Below are 25,483 nucleotides of genomic sequence, written 5' to 3' on the forward strand. Positions count from 1 at the left end.
ATGGGGTTTGCTTGATCACCTCTTGTTTATTGATGTTGGAGCAAATGACTGTAGTTGCTGGAATCTGTACTGAAAAAAAATCACAGCGGGTCAAGCAGCATCAGTAGAGAGAGAGAGCAAACTAACATTTTGAGTCTTCATTAGAGTTTGGCTTCAGTGTCATGTATGTTATGCCAGTCTCCACTCTCCCCTCTTCTTCAACAGCTAAGTTATGTACCCAGCAGCTTAATCACGGTTTGATTTTCAATGTATTTGATACGTTATTCAGTTTATTATAACGTTATTTGGAATAGCTCTGTTTTGAAAAGAAATCTTTCTTCTTTCTGTAGTCATCGAGCAGTGGGTGAAAGAGAATGCGTGTGTTTATTTAACTAGTTGTTTCTGATCTGTGTTTCTTCGAAGTTTCATGTGGGTCATGTGTTTAAAGTTGGAGGTCTTTCCCCCTCCTCAGCCCTTCCCCCTCCCTGTCATCCGAGCTAACCTTGACGACTGGAGGTAGCTGAAGCGCGAATATGATCCAGCCAATGTGCTGATGGGGCCGGCCTTTCACCCGAATGTGTGGGGAGGGACGGACCATTTGCTTCGTGTTTTTTTTCCCTAACTGCGCCTTGCATGCAGCTGAAAGCATTTGGCATGTGTGGAGACTTGAGTGGTACATAGACACTTGTGCTCCGCTTCCAGTGAGAGGGAGAACTTTCAGATCTACAAAGGCAGAGGCGTCCGCCTTCAGCTGTTTGCAAACGTTAGAATTTCTCGTGTTTTTTTTCCCTTCCGCCGAGTTTCTTAACATTCCCTGGACCTTATTTGACAACTCCTCTGCTGGGGATAACTTGCAGGATGTCGGAGCTCTCTGTCAATGACCACTTAGAGGGGATTCTGTCTGATTTTGAAGGTCTGTATTATAATGTGGGCCATAGTGCCTGTGGAAAGCTGAAACTGAGTGCTTCAAAACTAATTCTTTTTCGGCGCATGATTAACTAATGCCCAAACAACAGAAAAATTACAAGTACTTCCAGTAAGTGAAGCTCTAGGTTTGATGACTGGCATTTTCTTTACCCCACTGTGTGAGAAGTTACAGCAAAGGACCTAAAATGAAGGGAAATTGCTCATTTAACTTTCATTTCGTCTTCTAGCCTTTCTGGTCTCTGAGAACCAATTAGTGTCACGTTTATCTTAGCCTGGAGTGCTGGAATGTTTTTGTGCGCGGAGATGTGGATAACGAGTGAGCAGGTACAGAGGTGTAATTTGATGCTAACTTAAACACTCCCTAACAGCGAGAATTCTGAATTCTCACCCCTTCCCACTCTCTCTCAAACCTGCCTCACTCCCACATTCACAAGCTCTGACTAAACATGATATACAGCATTGTTTGCTTTTGATTTTCCAATGCTTCTGAAATCTAAAGCCTTCTACTATGTTGAGAGGTTCACTTTAAGCTATGAGACGGTGGAACAGTTTTCTGTTCAGCTTTGATCTGGGAAAAAGTTCAATGAAAACTGCAGACATCCAAAGGAATGGGGCAGTATTATAGCCTTGACCAAAGACTCGCGAACAGTGTAAAGGATAGTGTTACCACTTCCCTTCAAGTTGTTTATTGTCGTAAAATCTTTAATGTGTGGCAGATAGATCAATCCTGACAGCGTGCAGGGCTGTGACTTCAGTCGCTCTCACAGGTGGATTTGACTCGCCTTTAAAAAGTAACATGTTGAATTAAATTCGTTCCTCTCTGACGGAAGGCAAAACTTAAATACGAGAGAAATTTGATCTGGTCCATTTGGCTAGTGTGCCCTACTTTACAAATTCAGGCTGCTGATATGGGGAGGGGGGTGTAAGTTTTCTGCTTATTTGACAGTTATATTTAACGCAGGTATGTAATAATTTATGCGGTCTGTGGATAGTTTAAAGCAGCCTCAGGCGTTTGAGATCAACCTGCTTTATCTTTTGGACGGTTCATCCTGTTCTGATGAACTATTGACACTCCAATCTGAACTAAGCGCAGCGAAAATGGTTGTTTCCCAGTCGTATCCTATTATCCCCGACCATTGATGTCTCTGTCAGAAGTCTGTGCACATATCCTGCATTGAGGAGACTCTCAATCAGTGGTGGTTGTCTGATGGTTTCCGAGCATGCAACAATTTTTAAGGATATGGTGTAGGGTAGGGTCAGTTAATACTGAGGTATTGAAAACTTTCCTTTGCCCATTTGCTCTCGACCTCTGATCCCGTTAAAGTCAAAGTATGAGAGGTGGTCTTGCAATGGCTACCCCTCAAGTATACTTCATGAGCATTTTGGCACATGAAAGGCGCTAGATAAATGCAAGTCTCATTCTTTTTGAATGCACGTTCATCTTGTGGCCTGATTAAGATGATGAGGGGCGTGGACAAAGTAGATGGGAAACAGATGTTCCCTTTAGTTGAAGGGTCAAAGACCAGAGAGCTTCATGTTAAGGTGAAGGACAGGAGGTTTGGAGGCGATTTGAGGATGTAATGTTTCACCTCGAGGGTGAATCTGGATGGGACTGCTGAGCAGGGAAGTAAACGTGGGAAACCTCTCAATCTTTTTAAAAAGAATATGGACAAGCACTTGGAATGTCTTAACATTCAAGGCAATGGGATGAGGTTCATAAAATTTATGAGGGGCATGAATAAGATAAGTAGACAAAGTCTTTTCCCTGGGATCAGGGAGTGCAGAACTAGAGGGCACAGGTTTAGGGTGAGAGGGGAAAGATATAAAAGAGACCTAAGGGACAAGTTTTCACACAGAGGATGGGATGTGTATGGAATGAGTTGCCAGAGGAAGTGGAGGAGGCTGGTACAATTGCAACACTTAAAAGGCATCTGGATGGGTACATGAGTAGGAAGGGTTTGCAGGGATATGGGTCAGGTGCTGGCAGATGGGACTAGATTGGCTTGGGATATCTGGTCGGCATGGACAAATTGAACTGAAAGGTCTGTTTCTGTGCTGTACACCTCTATGATTAATACTCTAAGTGCTGGAAAGTGGGATTATAGTAGACTGGCTGGCACAGACTCAATGGGTTGAAGGACCTTTTCTGTGCTGAATGATTTTGACTCTCCTGCTGTAATCTCTGATTGTATCACCAATGACCAGTGTTTTGAGGTCGATTGTTTCAAACATTGCTCTCCTTTTATTGAGCACGAAATTGATTTACACTTGTCCTCCATTTGTACTTTTGAGAGATTAGAGCTGAATAATCCTGCTTTAATATTTTGTGAAACATTTGGTGTTTCATGTGCTCTGACACGTTTACACTTCTAATGTATTTGGTAAGAGCACAAAGCTGTGATAATGGATCTTGCCATATGTGCCTTGTTCCTGGAATAAATGTAGAAAGAAGAATGTATCCTGTATACTTCTGCAAAACAGCTCTGAAAGACTCCAACACTTTTGGGTGTAACTAGTTCTGATGTCAAAAGGCTAATTGAAAATTATTGGAGGGTACTGGGTTCATCCACTGACTGAGTGAGTAAACATACAATATATAGAATTCAAGACTCCAGCTTTGAATCCAGTCCACAGTGAATCAGCTAAGCTCCATAAAATGTAGGAGTCACACTAGGCCATTTGGCCCGTTGAATCTGCTCCACCATTCGATCATGGCTGGTATGTTTATCTACCCTATTCTCCTGCCTTCTCCCAGTTAAACCTTGATCACCGTATCAATCAAAACCTGTCAGTCTCTGTTTTAAAGGCAATCAATGACTTGTTCCTCATTGATTCCTGATGGAGGGCTTTTGCCTGAAACGTCGATTTTCCTGCTCCTCGGATGCTGTCTGACCTGCTGTGTTTTTCCAGCACCACTCTAATCTAAACTCTGGGGTTTCCAGCATCTGCAGTCCTCACTTTTGCCTCATTGCTTCCTGTCGCAATGAATTCAGTCTAGATAAAGCAGTCTAGGTAATGATTTGCTGACTGCACTCAACGTCTGTTTTCTTTCCTGCTTGCTGTACAGTGCCTCCTGCTGGACACTGTACTCTAGCTCAATATCAGCACATTACATAATGAGAGGCAGGAGTCAGCATTTGTACCCTGGAGCCTAGATTGTGATATCATTTCCCTATACTATCCCCACAATTCTAGAAATCCTTAATATTTAATCCAATTATACTCTGCTTGAATGTTCTCAACAATTTAAATAGGTAACAATAATTTGGCCTGAATATAACTTGGATGACATTAAGAGCTTGCTCATGGCTTGAATTTGTATCCTAGACCCTTCAGAAGAGAAGGGTAGGAAGTCAGTGGATGAATTGGCATCATTTGCTGTAAGAAATTCCACGTTGTAAGAATGAGGGGTAAAAATAATTGTCAAAGCCATTGTGCACGGTGGCTCAGTGTCAGTACTGTTGCCTCACAGCACCAGGGTCTCGGGTTCAATTCCTTCCTCGGGTGACTGTGCAAACTCCACACAGGCATTCTCCCTGTATCTGCATGGGTTTTCTCCGGGTGCTCCAGTTTCCTCCCACTGTCCAAAGATGTGCAGGCCAGGTGAATTGGCTGTGCTAAATTGCCCATAATGTTAGGTGCACTAGTCAGAGGAGGGTGGGTTGCTCTTTGGAGGGTTGGTGTGGATTTGTTGGGCCAAAGGTCTGTTTCCACACTGTAGGGAATCTAATTTATAAAAAAACTACTCTTTAAACCATTTGTCTTCTAAGTAATTACTTTTAGTTTTCCCTCAGATTGTGCTGTAGAGTATTGGCTTCCCTTCTCTTGGGATGAGATTCTGAACCAAAGCCTTGCCTGGCCGCCAGTTGATGTAACAAGCCCCATGGTACCATTTTGAAGGCCAGTAGGGGAGATCGCCACCGGAGCAGTATTTATCAAAATCGTTTTGAAACAGATTAACTATCTATTTAGGTATTTTAAAAATTCATTCATGGGCTGTCTGTCATTGGCTGGCCAGCATTTATTGTCCCATCCCTAGTTGCTCTGGAGGAGGTGATGGTGAGCTGCCTCCTTGAACTGCTGCAGTCCATTTGGTGTTGCTAGACTTACAATTTCCATTAGGGAGATAATTCCAGGGTTCAACAGTGAAGGAATGGCAATTTATTTTCAAGTCTGAATGGTGTTAGAGGGGAACCTGTAGGGGTGGTTTTCACATCTATCTGTTGCCCTTGCCCTTGCCCTTCTAGTTGGAAGTGGACATGGGTTTGAAAGGTGCTGTCTAAACACTTTTAGTAAATTTTTGCATTGTATCTTGTAGATGGTACACAGTGCTGCTACTGAACATCAGTGTCAGAGGAATTGAATGTTTGTGGATGTGCTGCCAAACAAACAGTTTGTCCTGGATGGTATCCAGCTTCTCGAGTGTTGTTGGAGCTGCACTTGTCCAGGAAAGTGAGGAGTATTCTATCACATTCCCGACTTGAGCCTTGTAGGTGATGGTCAGGCTTTGGGGTGGAGGTCAAGAGAGGAGTTACTTGCTCCTAGCCTCTGACCTACTCTTGTAACCATTGTATTTATGTGACTAGTCCAGCTCCAGATTCTGATCAATGATAACCCTCAGGATCAATACTCCTTCTAATTTATATTTTTCGTAGTGCAGACCTCTGAGATCCTTGCGAGGCAGCAACATGCAAACTGGAAGCTAATAAGTTGTTCCAATAACCACTTGGTGTGCATGGAATGTTCATTTCTGTGTGGGCAACACAACTCCAAAGGAACTTGCCCAAGCTGTTGCTGTTTGTAAAAACTTGCGATTGACTGCTGCATTTTTTTTGCAATGCAACACTGAGCCTACTTCAAAAAGCGCTTTATTGTCTGTGAACATTTGTTGAGTATTCGCAGGTCACTTGAGGTGCCACACAAATGCAAGTCAACTTTACACAAAGCAGCTGCTCATTGTGCAGTGTGTAGGAATGCTATTGGATTCCTACAATGTGGAAAGAAGCCATTTGGCCCATCAAGACTTCACTGACCCTCTGAACAGCATCCCACCCAGACTCCGCCCCCCACCCATTTCCCATAACCCTGCATTTACCATAGCTGACCCACCTAGTCTGCACATCCTTGGACACTACAAAACCTCCCACAGCCCATTGGCTTAGTCCACTGGATCTGAAAATGTGTTGCTGGAAAAGCGCAGCTTCTTCAGGAAATGCCTGAAACGTCGATTCTCCTGTTCCTTGGATGCTGCCTGACCTGCTGCGCTTTTCCAGCAACACCTTTTCAGCTCTGATCTCTAGCATCTGCAGTCCTCACTTTTTTTTCTTTCAGTCCACTGGATGGCTGGTGTGAACCAGATGAGAACCAACAGCCCCAGAGTGTCTCCCTGTGGTTGGGGTGGTTTTGAGGGTCACCTCTTCGCCCTACCTGTGGCGGAGGTGGAAGTGGCTGGAGCTGGACCTTCCTTCAGGCAGGGAACTCAAGAAGGAGATGCTGTTGACGAATACACCCAGCAATTTGTCGCCAAAATTATATTTCTGCAACTGGTAGGGATGGTAACGTGTAGATAAATTTTACTAGTGGTGTGGAAGAGTGAAAACTATGTTCAATGCAAAATACTGCTTTTCCCAAGACACATTCCATTTCTTGTCTTTGGGGGGAAAAAAAAGCATGCACAAGACTTGGCTGGTCACCTAATGGATTGTGAAACTTGGTGGAATTATCATGCAAACATGTCTGATTATCCCAAGCTAACAAACAGAGACACATGGGCTCAACTTTTGACACTCTGGAAGAGAATATGTTTAAGATCAGTTTCAGTGGACAATACATTCACCCTCAATAAGGATAATTCAATTAAAACTATTAACTAGACGGCCACAGCAGAGAACACACTGATCAATCCTGATATGGAGCTCATGCGGTTGGAATCCAGCTCCTCCCCCTAGATGGAGTATATTTAACCAGCTGATGTGGCTGTGTTGTTTGTGCACTCACTCCTAAGCGCACTCAAGTCCCACTCCTGAGATTGAGCAGAAAGTTCACTGATGACTGCCCTGTGTAGTACTGAAGGAATGCTGTACTGTCTTTCAAATCCGAGGCTGAATTGAACCCTGTTTGAGTGGGGGTTGAAAACGTTCCATGGCACTCTTCTTCAGAAGAACAGGGGAGTTATTCCCAGTGGCCTGCCCACAAATAGATTATTGCTAATTTTTTTTATTATTCATTCATGGGATAAGGTTGTCACTGGCTAGACCAGCATTTATTACCTGTCCCTAATTGCCCAGAGGGCAGTTAAGAGTTAACCATATTGCTGTGGGTCTGGAGTCGCATGTAGGCCAGACCAGGTAAAGATGACAGTTTCCCTTCCCTAAAGTGAACCAGCTGGGTTTTTCTGACAATTCAACTCATTATCATCATTAGACTCCTAATTCCACACTTATATTGAATTCAAATTCCACCATGGTAGGATTTGAACCTGAGTACTCAGAACATTATCTGGATTAACAGTCCAGCTATAACACCGCTAGGCCATCACCACCCCAAGAATTATTTATGAAATAGGAATGAGAGCAGGTCTATCAGATCTGCCATCTGATAAGATCGTGGCTGATCAAACTCTCTGGCATCATCCTGTCAATCCCCTGTATTCCTTCACTCCCTTGTCAATCCGAAACCCATGTGAAAATGTCACCCAGACAGTGGGCGAAACATCTGTAAATCAACTTCCCAGCTCAGGGAACATACCCACGGCCACAGCAGAAATCCATCTAACTCTGTTTTGAAATTGTTCAACAGCTTCATCTCAGCTGCACTCTGGGGAAGAGAATTCCACTGACCGATCAACTTTATCTCTGCCTTTATTTTGACACTGTCTCTCTGTTCACATTGCTCTTGTAGGAGCTTTTGAGCACTCTGAATGTTATGTTTCCTTCATTACAATCGTAATGCCGTTTCAATAAAGTGTTCTGCTGACTGTGAAGTATTTTAGGATGTTGAAAATGAAACAAAACTGCAAATGCTGGAAATCTGAAACAAATACTGAAATTTCTGGAGAAACTCAGCACTCATAATGTCATACAGCACAGAAACAGACCCCAACTCTTCCATGTCGACCAGATGTCCTCATCTGACCTTGTCCCATTTGCAAGCATTTGGTCCATATCCCTCCCAACCCTTCCTATTCATGTACGCATCCCAATGCCTATTAAATGTTGCAATTGTAGCAGCTTCCACCACTTCCTCTGGCAGCTCATTCCATACACGCACCACCCTCTGTGTGAAAAGTTGCCCCTTGGGTCCCTTTTATATCTTTTCCCTCTCATACTAAACCTATGCCCTTGAGTTTTGGACTCCCCTACCCTGAGAAAAAGACCTTGGCTATTTACCCTGTCCATGCCCCTCAATTTTTTTATGATTTTATAAACCTCTCTAAGATCAACCCTACACCTCTACCTTCCAAGGTAAGGTCTGACAGCATCTGTGGACTATAGGTGCAAGGGGTTTTTTTTATATAAAACTATTTGATTATCATGTTTATTTTTGCAGTATTATGGGCTGTGAACTGATTATGTCAACGAATATAAAAGCTGTTTTGAAAAATCTAGTCTAAAAGTCAGTATATTTTTCTATACCATATCAGAGTGTTTAACGTACAGAGTTTTCATTTTGTTGTGTAACAATTGGGGTAATTTGCTAGAAATTTGAGATTTGCTCCAGGAAAATTGATGGTGCCTGAATCATTTCTTTCTGTTAAAACCACAACGAAAATTAGAGACAAAACTGCTGTTGGTTCTTGACATCTGAAACAATTTAAATCTCCATCCAACAACAAAGTTGAGCAGTGCTTTTTATCAAAGGAATGAATACGCTCCCTGACAAATTGAAGATGATATTTCAGTAAATCATCATTTGAAGTTAAAGTTTCTCTCCTCGAACCGAAAAGACAAGTGTTTCTCCGTCTTAAAGGAGTGTTGGTTTTGTGTGCACGAAGGTTTTCGGGAAAGAGAGTCTTGGCCTAGAAAGTTGCTTGTGTGCTCTGTTTCTTCTGTGGAAGAACCACAAAGCTGCCGCAGTTCCCTGGAATGAACTTTTGTTGATCCTCTGCAGTTTTCCAAATTGACATTATAGTCATCAAAATCCCCATGATTTAATGTTTTTCAAGCTGCCATGCAAAGAACATAACATATCTGTCTCCTCCCATGCCCATGAGTCCTCAGTGACTAGCAACAAATCCTTTTTGTCTTTTCAAGATTTTATTCTGCATTGTCTTTTAGTGGTTGTGTAATTTGCTCACCACCTGAAAAACAGCCCATTTGCACCCCAACTCAGATTACAATCTTTAAATTAAATTGTTTATTTATTCATTTTTGTGGGATATGGGTGTCACTGGCTAGCCAACACTTACTGCCCATCTCTAGTTGCCCTTCAGGAGGCAGTAGTGAACTGCATTCTTGAGCCACTCCAGTCCACCTGCTGTAGGTTGACCCACAATGCCATTAGGGAGGGGATTCCAGGATTTTGACCCAGCGACAGTGAAGGAACACTGATATATTTCCAAGTCAGGATGGAGAGTGGCTTGGAGGGGAACTTGCAGGTGGTAGTGTTCCAACTTGTCCTTGTCCTTCTAGATGGAAATGGTCGTGGGTTTGGAAGATGCAGTCTGAGGATCATTGAATATCTGCAGTGCATCTGGTAGATAATAGCTGCAGTGTATACTGAGTGTTGGTGATGGAAGAAGTGGATGCAGTGCCAGTCAAGTGGTCTGCTTCGTCCTAGATGGTGTCAAGCTTCTTGTGTTGGAGCTGCACCCATTCAGGCAAGGGATTGGGGGGGGGGGGGGGGGAGGTGTTGATATTACATCACGCTCCTGGCTTGTCCCTTGTAGATATGGGACAGGCTTTGAAGAATCAGGAGGTGGGTTACTTGCTCAGTATTCCTAGCCTCTTAACTGCTCTTATAGCCACCATGTTTACGTGGTGAGTCCAATTGAGTTTCTGGTCAATGATAACCCCCAGGATGTTGGATATGGGGGATTTAGTGATTGTAATACTATTGAAAGTCGAGGCATGGTGGTTAGATTGTCTCTAGGTGGTAATGGTCATAGCCTGGCATTTGTGTAGCAGAGCTGAAAATGTGTTGCTGGAAAAGCGCAGCAGGTCAGGCAGCATCCAAGGAACAGGAAATTCGATGTTTCGGGCATAAGCCCTTCATCAGGAATCAATTTGTATAGCAGGACTGTTACTTGTCAGCTTAAGTCTGACTATTGTCCAGATCTTGTTGCATTTGGACACAGACTGCTTCACTATCTGAGGAGTCGTGATTGAATATTGTGCAATCATCAGCAAACATCCCCACTTCTGACCTTATGATGGAGGGAAGGTCATCGATGAAGCAGCTGAAGATGCTTGGGCTTAGGACAGTACCCTGAGGAACTCCTACAGAGATGTCCTGGGGCTGAGATGACTGACCCTCCAACAGTCACGACCATCTTCCTATGTGTCTGGTATGACTGGGTAGTTTGTCCCCTGATGTCCATTGATTCTATTTTATCAGGGATTCTTGATGCCACACTGAGTCAAAGGCAGCCTTGATCTCAAGAGCTGTCACTCTCACCCTGGAATTTGGCTCTCTTGACAATGTTTGAACCAAGGCTATCATGAGATCAGGAGCTGAGTGATCCTGGTGAAACCCAAACTAGTTATCCTTGAGTGGGTTGTTGCTGAGCAGGTGCTGCTTGATAGCACTGTTGATCACTCTTCTATCACTTTATTGACGATGGAGAGTAGACTGACTGATTAGGTGGTAATTGGCTGGGTTAGATTTATCCTGCTTTTTATATACAGGACCTATTTGGGCAATTTTCCACATTGTCGGGTAGATGCCAGTGTTGTAACTGTACTGGAAGAGCTTGGCTAGGGGAGCTGCAAGTTCTGGAGCACATGCCTTCAGTACTATTGCTGGAATGTTATCAGGGCCCATTGTCTTTGCAGTATCCAGTGCCTCCAACTGTTTCTTGCTATCACATGGAGTAAATCGAATTGGCTGCAGACTGGTATCTGTGATGTTGGGGACCATTGGAGAAGGCTGAGGTGGATCATCTACTCGGCACTTCCAGCTGAAGATTGCGGCAAAAACTTCAGCCTTATCTTTTGCACTGGTGTGCTGGGTGGGCTCCTCTATCACTGAGGATGGGGATATATTTGTGGAGCCTCCTCTTCCAGTTAGTTGTGTAATTGTCCACCACCATTCACCATAAGATGTTCACCACTGAGTTCTATTGAAACTAAGGGCCATTTTGGAGCTTTTGGTCTGTTACCTTTAGCAACCTTTCTAAACTGTGCTGTGGACAGTAATGTGCTGGATAGGATGAACTAAAGCTTTTGCAACTGCTTTGGATGAACAGTTTACTCATTGTACTTCTCCATCTAGTGGACAAGATGAGAACAGACAAAAAGCCCCATCCCTGCCCAATAAAATCATTTGGCATAATGTCTCATCGCCCAGAGTCCAAACAAGCACCAAGGTTGGTGGGTGGTGAGAAAGACTTTCCTACATAAATTGATGTAGAGGAGCTGGTGTTGGACTGGGTTGGACAAAATTTACAAATCTCAACACCAGGTTATAGTCCAGCAGGTTTATTTGGAAGCACTAGCTTCTGGTCTGGCAACCACCTGAAGAAGGAGCGATGCGCCAAAAGCTATTGCTTTCAGATAAACCTGTTGGACTATAACCTGGCGTTGTGATTTTAACTACATACATGGAGTATAATCCAATCGGCAAGTTGCCCTTGACAGGACTGTAGTAGGAAAGGGCTGAAAATGTTGCTGGAAAAGCAGGAATGAAGAAGGCTTATGCCCGAAATGTCGAATCTCCTGTTCTTTGGATGCTGCCTGACCTGCTGTGCTTTTCCAGCAACACATCTTTAGCTCTGATCTCCAGCATCTGCAGTCCTCACTTTCTCCTGTAGTAGGAAAGGGACTGTCTCTCCAAGAAGACCTGAAGAGAGATGTTATGTTTTTTTGTCGAGATTCAACACAAGAAACTCAGTTCCACAGGACAGACTGTACATGGGGATGTACATTGGGGAAGGCACCAACTGTGGCTGGAGGACTGTCAGCCTGGCAAAGGGAGCTGGTTGCCTGAAACCTGCTGGTCTTCCAGTGTTTTTGACCAAGTGTTGCAATCTTGTAGTTTCTAAGCTCCTTATCAAGGGCGTTGTAGGCTATGGGCCAAGTGCAAGGAAATCCTGATTTGTGCTGTTTAGTATTTGTTGGCCAGCTGACCTGGCTGGCTGAAGGGCCTGTTTCTGCACTGTATGACTGACTGTACAATTTTGTACTGAACTGCACAATAAATCTTGGAGAAACTGCCTCAGGCGCAAGGGGATTGGTTACTTTCTAAGGCCATTATCCAATAAGGGATTGGAAACTGTCGGAAATCATTCAGGCTGATAATAAGTACATGATTAGGAAGGAGATGGAACTGGAGTAGGCAAGTGAGACTATTTCAGTTTGGGATTATATTCAACATGGACTGGGTTCAATCAAGGGGTCTCTTTCTGTGTTGTATGACTCTATGAACATGAAGAGTCTTGAACATGCATCAGGGCACCTCCGGGTGGATCATGGCAGAGAGAGAGAAATTTATTTCTATTACATTTCACCAATTTCCAATGTTTTGATTTTGGGCCGTATACCTAACACAGAATAGATGCTGTAAATATGACTATTATTGTAGTCAGATTGAAGCACTTGAATGGGAAATGTTGCAAAGAGATCAGTTGGCTTTTATTGCAAACGCTATAATATTCAAGCTGAAATACTTTGTGGTGTATTTTATCATAAAATTTGCAAAAAGGGAAACTACTCAAACTGGCAGTTATAACAATGTGACTAAAGGGCACAAAACCTAGGGTTGGACTATGTGCCATTCCAGTGGTGAGGTGGCAGGGGGCCAGGGTGTAAAATTTTGTGTGATGCTCTGGTGCCATTGCTAAAGCCGACCTACCTGGTAACAACCCAATTGCAATTTTACCCAGAGGGTGATGCCACATGCCCCATCTGTCTTGGGACAATTGAACCATTGATAACTGGACCTTTTTTTAATTGTCACTAAGGGGCCTCTTTCAGCCCTGGTACAATTTCTCATACAATTGGCAGTCGAGGCAGCCAGGTGTGAAGCCTATCGGGTCCCGCTCCTGGAACTGTTGGTGGGAAAAGGCAGGTGAACGGTGCTTGGTCATAATGCTCATTGAAGAGCTAGTACAGGTGCAGAGGGCTTGAATGGCTTCCTTCTGCACCACGACAACTCTGTGAACTTCCTCTTTGCCTCTGTTTGTGAGGTGTGTATTCCTGACAGGTCCTACTTTAACTCTTCAATTCTGCACTCCGTCCTGGAATCAGCAACTAACGGCAATAGATCATCTCTAAAGCAAGAAACGAAATGACTTGCATTTATATAGCGCCTTTTACAGTAACCATATGTACCAGTCAACAAGTCACTTTCTCGAAGCGCAGCCACTGTTGTAACATAGGGAATATGGTGGCCAGCAAACTCCCAAAAGGAGCAATGGGATAATGGTCAGGTTATCTGTTTGAGAATTTGGTTGAGCAATGAATATTGGGTAGGATATTGGCAATAACTCCTATTTTTCTACAGAATAGTTCCTTGAGATTTACTGTATCCCCTTGAGAAAGAAGGAAGACCCTGGTTATAGTGTGAAGGAAGAATATTATAGGTTACAAAACCAAAGCAAGTTGATTGGGGTTAAGGGACAGATAAGTTGTGATCCCATGAGGTGACCGAACAAACTCGAGAGGCTGAATAGCCTCCTCCCATGCATGCATCCCTCGTTGATCAATATTTCCGCAGCTCTGGCACATTTCAAACTGGTAAGGTATGTTGATTGCAGGTGTGCTTCATCCAGAGCTTCACAATTGGAAGACCATAATGTAAACAAGACATAAAATCCTTATCAGAGCTCATGCCTGCGGAGAGATTCCTCAAATTTGGCATCTTTTTGATGGGAGCTAAACATTAACACACACCTCTCACCACTTGCTATCAGCTGTGGCTGGGTTTATTATTAAAGCTGCAGATAGAGTTTATATTGGGAATGTTATATTGACTATCGCTTTCCAGGATAATTTGGTATTCTCTGCCTCCCGGGAGGGGGATAAAGGCTAGTGTTGTTTCTGGACAAGCTTTTGAGTTCCCATTAAATAAAGAGTAAGTATTCATGGCGTTTACTCACCTGGGGGTCATTTTCTTTTCCTTTCCAATGATTTACGTTTTAACAAATGTTTGTATTTACAGGGGTCCTCTGTGGGACCCTGATTACCCCCATTTACTAGAGGATAGACTGCAGCTAAAACACACTAAATACCTCTGTAACAGGAAAGAAATAAAATTGGCAGCTGGCCTGGAAACAGCCTGGGGTGAAAACATAAACACCGATGATGTTGATTGGATGGCTTGTGAGGAATCCCATTTCACTGGATGGCCCAGTCTGTGTCTAGAGCTCATCAGGGGTTTTTAACGTCCATGCTTACAATGAAATTCAAGGCAACATGGAGCACTACGTGTTTGAGTTAAAAGTGGATTTCTTACCTGCATTTTCAAATAAATTGCTTTCATTTGAAGTCAAAATACAAAATGGGAGTCACTTGCTGCTTTTGGTACAAAAACATGTCAGATTTGCATTTTCTGTTATCCTCTTCAAGGGATATTGGTGTCAATGGCAAAGCCCACCATTTTCTTTTAGTCATTGGATGAAACTGTCATTTGCCATCACTTAATTACCCATCCCTAGTTGACCACACTGCTATGGGTCAGCAGTCACATGTAGCCCCAAACCAGGTAAGGATAATGTTCTTTTTTAAAAATCAAAAGAACTGCGGGTGCTGGAAATCAGAACACAAACAAAAATTGCTGGAAAAACTCAGCAGGCCTGGCAGCATCTGTGGAAAGAAAGCCAATGGGTCCAGTGACCCTTTTGTTAGAAGGGTTGGTATGAAGGATGATAGGTTCCTTCCCGCGAGGACGTTAATGAACCGGATGGGGTTTTCCGACGGTGGTTTCACAGTCTTTGTTAGACTTTTCCTGACTTTTATTGAATTAAAAATTCGACTATCTGCCATGACAGGTTTTGAACCCTGGTCCCCAGAGCATTACCCAGGCCTCTGGGTTAATAGTCTCCTAGGACCCTGTCTCTAATTGTTCTTGAACTCAGCAGTTTACTAGGATATTGTAAGGGAGCAGTTTCAGGTCAGAGGCAGGAGTCATGGGCACCAGTGCCACTCCTGGCTCAAGTCCCAACCGACTGCCATAGTGGGATTTGAACTCATGTCTTCAAGGCATTAGCCTGGGCTTCTGGATTATTAATCGGTAATTTTAGAACTGTGTAACCATTTTCTTAAAGTTAGAATCATAGAATCCCTATAGCATGGAAGTAGGCCATTAAGCTCATCAATTCCACACCAACCCTACTAAAAGCATCCTAACCCTGCATTTCCCCATGGCTAATCCATCTAAACTACATGGACAGTCCCAAAGAGTGTGGCACTGGTAACTGCACAGTAGGTCAGGCAGCATCCAAGGAGCAGGAGAGTCATTCCTGATGAAGAAACATCAATTCTTCTGCTCCACAGATGCTGCCTGACCTGCTGTGAGGTTTCCAGTGCCACACGTTTAGGCTCTGACTCTCCCAGTCCTCACTTTCTCCTAGCGTGGAGATGGTCAATCCACCGATCCTGCACATCTTTGGACTGTGAGGAAACTAGAACACCTAAAAGAAACTCATGCAGACACAGGGAGAACATGAAAACTCCACACAGGTAGTTGCCCAAGAGTGGGGAATCGAACCTAGGTACCTCATGCTGTGAGGCAGCAATGTTAACCACTGAGCCACCATGCTGCTGCTGGTGTACAACGGTTTTCTTATTGACTAGTTTTAAGTATGTTTTGAGTTGTGTACAAATAAATTGCCTCATGAGAAAAAGATAGGCTAGGCCTGTATCCTTTAGATTCTGGATTAGTGGTGCTGGAAAAGCACAGCAGTTCAGGCAGCATCCGAGGAGCAGGAAGATTGACGTTTCGGGCAACAGCCCTTCATCAGGAATACCAACAGTGTGCCTGAAGGGTGGAGAGATAAATGAGGAGGGTGGAGGTGGGGAGAAAGTAACAGAGTACAACAGGTGAGTGGGGGTGGGATAAAGGTGATTGGTCAGAGAGGAGGCTGGAGTGGATAGATGGAAAAGATGGACAGGTCATGGGGATAGTGCTGAGCTGGAAGCTTGGAACTGGGGTGAGGTGGGGGAAGGGGAAATGAGGAAACTGGTGAAGTCCACATTGAAATGCTCCAAGGCAGAAGATGAGGCGTTCTTCCTCCAGGCATTGGGTGGTGAGGGAGCGGCAGTGAAGGAGGTCCAGGACCTCCATGTCCTCGGCAGAGTGGGAGGGGGAGTTGGAATGTTGGGCCATGGTGCGGGTGTCCCAGAGATGTTCCCTAAAGCGCTTCACAGCTTCGCTCAAGTTGCTCAACGTTAAAGCATTGCTTTACTAAGGGAGCTGGCGATTCTGTGCTCTGAATGTAGAGGGGACAGCTCTGCTGCCTGGAAGAAAGAAACGGGAAACTGCAAATAATGATTGAGAGAAAGAGGACTGTATCCTTTAGAGTTTAGAAGAGACAGAAGTGACTTATTTGAAACACACACAATATCCTGAGGAGACCTGACCTGGAGGATGAGAGAAGGATGTTTCCTCTTGTGGGACCATTGAGAATGAGGGGTCGTAAGTTAAAAATAAGGGAAACATCTATTTTCTCTGAGGGTTGAGAGGTTTTGGAATTTCCTTCCTCAAAAGGCCGTTCATGCAGAATCCTTTAAATATATTTAAAGTTAGAAGCAGTTAGATGCTTGATTACCGAGGGGATGAAAGATGATCAGGGATAGGCAGGTAATGTAGAGTTGAGGTTAAAGTCAGCTCAGCCGCAACCTTATTCAATAGTGGAGCAAGTTCAAAGGGCAAAGTGGCCTGCTCTTATTCATTTTTGCTGTGTTTATAAATGTTCACGCAGTGCTAATGTGATGTTTTGCTCCCACCAGCTCCCTGTTGCAACTCTTCCTGATAACAGGCAGTCCTTGTGAATAGAGTAAAAAATGAGGTCTGCAGATGCTGGAGATCACAGCTGCAAATGTGTTGCTGGTCAAAGCGCAGCAGGCCAGGCAGCATCTCAGGAATAGAGAATTCTCTATTCCTGAGATGCTGCCTGGCCTGCTGTGCTTTGACCAGCAACACATTTGCAGCAGTCCTTGTGAATAAGCAATGGAAGCTGTGGATTGGGGAGGTTTGTTGATTAAACCCTCAGACACTTGCCCCAGTGTATGCTATAAAGAGAACACACTGCAGCCACAGTATAAAGGTGCTATAGAGATTCACCAGATTGATTTGCCTCTGCAGTTTGCTCATATTCGCCCTGCTGGAAGGTCCAACTTTATAAATGCAGTCTTTTTGCTTGCTCCAACTAGGCCACTGGTTTTCAAAGAAATTAGATTAAATAATATCCTCAAAACATGAGTTCGTATCCCAGAATCCCAAGTAATACAACTGAAATTTGAGCCAATGTGGATGGGTGGCTGTAACTCGGGTCTGGCATGTTCCATATTCCGACTGGCCGTGTATCCTTTTAATATTCTGGCAATGTCACAGCAATTGTGTAAGGGCCACAAACTGAATCACAGAGGTCTTAAGGAGCAGAAGAACATAGGAACAGGAATAGTCCATTCATCCTCTCAAGCCTGCTGCGCCATTTAATGAGATTGTGGTTGATCTGTGGCCTAACTCCCTGTACCTGCCTTTGGCCCATATCACTTAGTACCTTAGATTAAATGTTTTGTGAAGCAAATACTGATTTAAAATTAACAACTAATCTAGTATCAACTACTGTTTTGTGGAAGAGAGTTCCAAATCTCGACCATCCCTTTTATGTATAGAAGTGCTTCCTAACATCTCTCCTGAATGGTCTGGCCCTAATTTGCAGACTATGCCTCTCATTGTGGGATCCCCAACCAATGAAGATGGTTATCTATCTTGACGTTTCCTGTACATACCTTGAAGACTTAGATGGAGGTACAGTTACAATGTTTAAAGGTCATTTGGAAAGGTAAATGAACAGGAAAGGTTTAGAGGGATATAGGCCAAATTCAGCCAAAGGGGTCTTGTTTAGGTTAGCTTGGCATGGACTAGTTGGAGTGAAGGGTCTGTTCCCATGCTGTTAAACTCTGAGGTCACCACTTAACTTTCTAAATTTTAAATCCTAGACAGAACAGGCAGCCATCTCTGCTTGTAATGTAACCCCTGAAGTCCCAGATACCATCCTTGTAAAGGAGGCCATTCAGTCCATAAAACCTATGCTAGTTCTTCAAGTAAGTATCCTTACTTCCTGCCAATCTCCTGCTTTTTCCCTGTACTCTTGCACATTATTTCTATCCAAGTAATCAGCCCATTGCCTCTTGAATTCCTCAATTGAACCTGTCTCTATTGCATTACCATTTATACTTTAAACCTGGCAAGCATCACCCATTCCAGAATGGACCAAATATGGTCTTGCAGCATACTTAGCAAGTAGTTGGCTTCTTGTCAAATCCATCCACCAGTTTAATGATGATGGACTTTTCATTGGGATTATTACCTCTGAGTAAATGAAGTTGCACAACACCAATGGCTTGGCTTCTGATCAAAATTTAGATCCTTTTAAAGTTAAGTAATGTACCCATTGATTAATTGTCAAACATTCCCTTGGCATACAGAATGAAATTATAGCCTGTTTTTGAGGATGGGTCAGTTTGTTTTCCTGCAGTGCATGGCCATATTTAACTTCGCAAAACTAATAATGCTTTTAATCTTTCTCTTCAGCTGCCTCACTATTTTATTTATAAAATAAAATGTGGACAGCTTAGAAAACATTGCCAACTTGTGCATTCAGAGTTGACCGCGTTAAAATCAACTTGAAGATTTTTTATCCTTAAGGCAGGATATTTTAAATTCTTCAGTAAGTAGCATAGTGTTGAATCGGCAAAGACACATAATTATTACTTATGGAGAAGATAAGTATCGAAATAAACAGACTCTCCTGTTTTCTCTCGCAATGCCTTGTGAAGCAGAATGACAGCTTTCACACCTACAAAAGTGCTGGCTGCAAAACCATTAAGGAAAGAAAGACATATTTATATAGAACCTGTCCTTGGGACATGCCTGTGTTTTACAGTGCATGTAAATTGGTGTTTTCTGATCACTGTTGTATCACAGGAAACACACCAGACCATGTGTATTTCTTTATTTTTCTAACCTTTTCCTAAAATTTGCACTGCAAAATCTGTGCCTAGGCACATTTTGTGCCAAAGATGGCACCATGAGCAGTGACTTGTAAACAACTCATGGGAGTACGTGTGTCAATAAAGCTAATTCAAATTCAAAGCTAATTTGTGCACAGCTAGCTTTCATTAACAGCAATGTTGTTAAGGGCCAGTGATGTTGATCAAGAGAGAAATCTAGTCCAGAACACCAGAGTGAATTCCTCAGCTCTTCACTATTGTACCCTGGGACTGTTTTGTAACCAAGTAAGCCTTGGTTTAATATCTTAGTGCAGACCTTCCTTGGTGTTACACTCCAATTTCAACGTTTTGTTTTGTTCTCCAATTCTGGAATGGGACTTGAACCCACAACTTTCAGATTTGGCAGTCAGAGAGCTACTTTGAGGCAGTGCTGATCTTTGCTCAGAATGTGGAGCGACTTATGGGGGAATAGATTAGGGAGAAATTTATGGATCAAAAATTGATTTGATACTTGTGCCAAATTATCAACTTTCTCAGCAACAAACCCAAACAAGCAGACAAAACTCATCCAGAAACCCTAGCCACCCTCCCCTACATGAAAGAATTCTTGGAAATGACTGCCAGACTACTCCAATTTTTTGACATCGTGGTAGCCTACAAATCCACCAAAATACTAAAACTGCAACTTGAAAGACCCTATACAGACAACCAGCAACACTAATGTCATTTACAAACTACCTTGCAAAACCATAACAAACGCTGCATCGGACAAACTAGCCACCAGGATACATGAATATCACCTAGCCACAAAAAGACATGACCCTCTCTCACTAATATCCTTACATTCCAATGAGAAAAGACACTGCTTCGACTGGGACAGCACATCCATCATAGGACAAGCCAAACGGGGATATGCATGACAATTCCTAGAAACAGAGTTCCAGTTGGAATACCATCAACAAACACGTAGACTTGGATCCCATTTATCACCACCTGGAAAAAGAGCAGGAAATGATGTCACCACAGTAAATGACCTCACCAACCCAAGGAAATCTAAACACATAAACAGAAAGTGGGCTACACCACCAGTACTTCACTCGGAGGCTCGCTGATGATGATACCTAGTATGGTGACGAAATGTCTGAAAACGAACCTTCCAGCTCAGCGAGCAAACCTGCATCCAGATCAGCTATTGACGCTAGCTCATGAGATTCCCTCAGATTCTAACAGTGCAATCCATGTTTGCTTCCAATTCACTAAATCATCCCGGAATACAATTTTCCAAGGGAATGAACTACATTCTGATATTTGGAAGACTGTTGGAATTCATGTCAGGCAGTTTAGGATAAGCTGCCTGTTCTGTGCAGAACCTAATGCTTGATTCCACTGTCATCAGTGCAGCTGAAAATGCAACAGGAAAGAAATCTGATTCTCTCTGTTCCATAACATCACCTGGGAATGAACTTCTGCCCCTCACTTAGGTCATAAATGTTTCATGAGAAAATGCAGGAAGCTACAGTCAATTTATCAGGAGCCCCAGACTGTGACACAGTTCAGAAGGGGGCTATTCATCTCCTGCCTCCTGTGCTGACTCTCCAGTGGAAAAAGAGGAACTGGTAGAAGTGGGTGCAATCATAACATTTTAAAAGACATTTGGATAGATAACAGAGTAGGAACGGTTTAGAAGTATATTGGCTAAAGGCAGGCAAATGGGACGCAGTTTAGGAAACCTGGTTAGCATGGACAAGTTGGACCGAAGGGCCTGTATGACTCTATAATTTACTGAACGCCACTCCCTTACCTTCTCTCTGTAATCCCACACCACCTTCCTTTCCAGATAACAAACTAATTCCTCCTTGAATACGGTGAAAGTGAGGACAGCAAATGCTGGAGATTAGAGTCGAGAGTATGTTGCTGGAAAAGCACCGCAGGTCAGGCAGCATCCGAGGAGCAGGAAAATTGATGTTTCAGATAAAAGCCTTTCATGAGGATGTTGGATGTTATCTGAAACATCAATTTTCCTGCTCCTCGGATGCTGCCTGACCTGCGGTGCTTTTCCAGCACCAGACTTTTTTGTCTCCTTTTTCTTGAATGTGTCCACTGAACCTGTCTCCTGCACCCTGTTGGGAAGCATATCTGAGACCTTAGCCATTTGCCTGTGAAAAACATTCCCCTTTAAGTCTCCATTGATCCTTCCACTTAAACTTCCACTTTTGGGCGGCATGGTGGCACAGTGGTTAGCACTGCTGCCTCACAGCGCCAGAGACCTGGGTTCAATTCCCGACTCAGGCGACAGACTGTGTGGAGTTTGCACGTTCTCCCCCTGTCTGCGTGGGTTTCCTCCGGGTGCTCCGGTTTCCTCCCACAGTCCAAAGATGTGCGGGTCAGGTGAATTGGCCATGCTAAATTACCCCTAGTGTTAGGTAAGGGGTAAATGTAGGGGTATGGGTGGATTACGCTTCGGCGGGTCGGTGTGGACTTGATGGGCCGAAGGGCCTGTTTCCACACTGTAAGTAATCTAATCTAAACCTGTGCCCCTTCATTTATTATCAGTCCACCAACAGTCCTTCCCTATCTACCCTGTCCAGATCATCACAATTTTAAAAGCTTCTATCAAATCTGCACTCAACATTCTCCTCTCCAGAGAGAACAGTCCCAGCATCTCCAATTTATCTACACAACTGACATTTCTCAATCCTGGGACCATTCTCATGTACCTCTCTACAGTCTCCCCATTGAGTTTACTTAAACTGTGACATATACAGCTGGATACTCTAGTTGAGTAGTGTTCTGAAGAAATTTTATATAATTTTTTTTACTTTAGAGTAACTTTTCTGGAAATGGCAGGATTATTTTCTGTGATTTTTGTTTCAATCTCCTCATTGGACTTTATCCGTCAGTGAACAATTTTGTCCCACCTCAGGAAATGAAAACCCCTTTCGTGGTTTCACACTTTCCTTGTTTGATATGATAGGTTCTCTCACCATTAGAGCAGCTGCTTTTGAAAACAGCTCGTGCTGCAGGGGATCTCCGACAAGACAGCTGCCTTCATTCTGTGTCTCACCTTTTATAACCGGAGGAAATATTTGCTGAAATGTCAGCAAAAGAAATTCAACCAAGTTTCTGATTTTTAGGGCAAGCCTGGTTACGTATGTTGTTAATAATTGAGCACTTTCGGCAATACGTGTTCCCCTCAAACTGCTTGTTTTTGTTCGCTGAAGACAACCGTCTTCAATTGACTTTAATACTTACAATCAATCGCATCAATTATTCTGGATAGTAGATAATCGGTTTACTTAAAAATGATCAAGGCCACGGGTGAATTGTGAGGATGACACAAAATCTAACAATCAAGATGCATACCAGTTTGAGACAATCATATCCTTTTTTTTAAATCTTTCCCCTCTCAACTTAAACCTATGCCCTCTCATTCTGGACCCCCCCCCCCCCCCCCCCGGGGAAAGACTTTGTCTATTTATCCTACCCATGCCCCATGATTTTATAAATCTCCATAATGTCACCCCTCAACCTCCGACACTCCAGGGAAAACAGCCCTAGTCTATTCAGCCTCTCCCCACAGCTCAAACCCTCGCAACATCCTGGTAAATCTTTTCCGAACCTTTTCATCTTCCCTATTGTTCAGAAACATTCAAGGGTAGAGATTATGGAATGTTATATTTCCATCAATGAGTGGCAGGTTTGTGGTACGGATCCCCAGGAAGAGGGTGGAGGGGCATGTTCTGTTTCAGCTCTGACCCTGAGGAACTGCTGTAATGATGTTCTGGCACTGAGAAGATCAACCGGCAACAATCACAAAATCCTAAATTGCTGGAAAAGACTCAGCAGTTCAGGCAGCATCTGTGGAGAGAAAGTAGAGTTAATGTTTGGGTCCAGTGACCCTTCTTTAGAACAGATGGTAGCTAAGAAAAGTTGATCTTTATGTTCGAGGGAAGGGCAAGGAGTAAACTGAGGTTTTCCAGCAATTTCTGATTTTGTTTTTGATTTCCAACATCTGCAGTTCTTGGGTTTTTTTTAAGTAACAATCACAACTTACGTCTCTTGTTCTCAGTATGACTCCGACCAGTGTTGAATTCTCTCCCTGTCTCCCACTTGCTTCACATTTGCCTCAGTGTCTTGACGAACTACTCAGTCAGATGTGGCCATCATGTTGAGGGTAATCATTCTCATGTCATCCCCGGAGTTCAACTCCCTTTTTTCAAGTTTGGACCACGTTCAATAACATGGTCAAGATCTTACCCTCCGTCACTAAAATTCATTTGGAAATGCCTTGGCAACATTTAGTTTTGCTTGTATCTGGCTTAATCTCACCTCCAAAACAATCTCCATAATTTTAGTGCTTTAAACAATAACCTGGTGTTAAATACCCTAATACCTTGCTCTTGTCCTTTTTAATCACTGAAATGTTACCAGCACAGAAGAAGTCAATTCAACCCATGTCCACATTGGCACGTTTAAAGAGCCTCTTTAATGAGAGCCTCCATGTTTTGATCATCTGCTTTGAAAGAGATGGAGGTGTAATGTTAATGTCAATGGCCTGAGTAATTCATACTAATGCTTTGGTGGCACGGGTTCAGATGGCAGCTTGTAGAACTTAAATTTGATTTCAATTGTTGAATCTGGAATGTAAAGCAAGACTGTGTAATGGTGACCATGACAACTATTATCCCAATTGTTGTAAAAGCCCAAGTGATTCAATCCCAAAAAGGCTTGTGAAGGAAATCTAGTTTTGTTGCATGGTCTGCATGTGACTCCAGACCCATAGTAATGTGGCTGACCCCTAACTGCCCTCTGAAATGGCGTACAGGCTCCTCCATTCAAGGGCAACACCTATCTCTGCTACTGATGCCCACATCCTTTGAAAGAATACAGAGGTACCTCGCTTATCCGAAGAACATGGATGGGGAGCATTTAGTTTAGTTAATCGAATTCCAGAAATAGAATGTCAGATAATATAATTTAGCCGAACATTGGGACCTTGCAATCTTGCCAGATAATCCGATATTCAGATAATCGAATGCAGAATAATCAAAGGTCCTCTGTATCGGAAAAGAGCAATTTGTTTCTTCAGCTGACCTTCCAGCTCCACATCTTCCAACTTGCAGGTGGACGCTGCACTCCACGTGAGTCACTCTCGACAGTCTACTGGGCTCTTTGACTATGCATTGTGATGGAGGTCAGTCAACCATCTCCCATACGTCGGCTCTCTTTGGCAGGCGATACTGAACGATAAACCAGGAAGCAGTCGGAATCTTAGCGAACGCTCTTTAGCGAGGAGCACTGAGGCCTGTTGAAGAAATTCTACTCTATTGGGCATGAGCTACCACAGTCTTTTAGATAATTAAAACTGCGACCTGGATGACGCAGTGGTACCCTGCATCTTGTCTTTATTCAGTTGGTTTTGAAGGGAGGGAGATGAGTATTATTTTCCTGGAATGATAGAAGAATGGCCAGTCTATGCTGTGTACCAGCTCTTTTGTGCAGCTATCCAATTAATTCCATTCTCCTGATCTTGCAACATAGCCTTGTAAACTTTTAAGCTTGATTTGGATATTCTTTTCTCTATGAAACGATTATAATGAGCTCAAGGCAAGCTGACTAGGTTTATTTTGATGTCTAATGCTACTTTGATTTTGCTACATAATACAGCGTATAAATTTAAGAGGAGGCGATGGCCAAGTTGCATTATCGTGGGAATGTTAATCCAGAGACCCAGGTAATATTCTGGTGACCCAGGTTTGAATCTTGCCAAGGTAGATGGTGGCATCTGGAATTAAGATTCTAAGGATGACCATGAATCGAGAGTTGGAAGAACCCGTCTGGTTTCACTAATGTCCTCTGTGGAAAGAAACTGCTATCCTTACCTGGTCTGGCCTACACGGGACTCCAAACCCACAGCAATGTGGGTGACTCTTAACTGTCCTCTGGGCAATTAGCAATGGGCAATAAATGCTGGCCGAGCCAGTGATGCCCGTCACTGATGTGATATGTACTGAGGAGGGACATGAAAGAACATGACCATCCAGGCAGTAAATATCACAAGTTGTACTTTTATAATAAAATTACATGTTAAAAGGACTCGTTGAAGATTTTCACATTTAGAAGAGAATAGCCAAATGTGTAATTGACGATGATAGTCCACAAAGAGAACCCAGGCTAAATAACTTCAGGTTTGTTTCAGTTTGCAATGCAACTTTGTATTCATGTAGCACCTAATAACACTT

General features: G+C 43.3%; 1 protein-coding gene across 1 annotated transcript in view; it reads left to right on the forward strand.

Annotated features, from left to right (window-relative positions):
* Positions 1-612: 612 nt before the first annotated feature.
* Positions 613-25,483, forward strand: part of LOC132825353 (neuronal-specific septin-3-like) — a 407,090-nt gene continuing 382,219 nt past the window's right edge. The window contains exon 1 of the mRNA XM_060840515.1: positions 613-892. Within this exon, the coding sequence (XP_060696498.1) occupies positions 838-892 (55 nt within the window). The 5' untranslated portion in view covers positions 613-837. The remainder of the gene's footprint in view (positions 893-25,483) is intronic.

The sequence above is a fragment of the Hemiscyllium ocellatum genome, chromosome 20 (assembly GCF_020745735.1).
Source record: "Hemiscyllium ocellatum isolate sHemOce1 chromosome 20, sHemOce1.pat.X.cur, whole genome shotgun sequence".
Classification (NCBI taxonomy): domain Eukaryota; kingdom Metazoa; phylum Chordata; class Chondrichthyes; order Orectolobiformes; family Hemiscylliidae; genus Hemiscyllium; species Hemiscyllium ocellatum.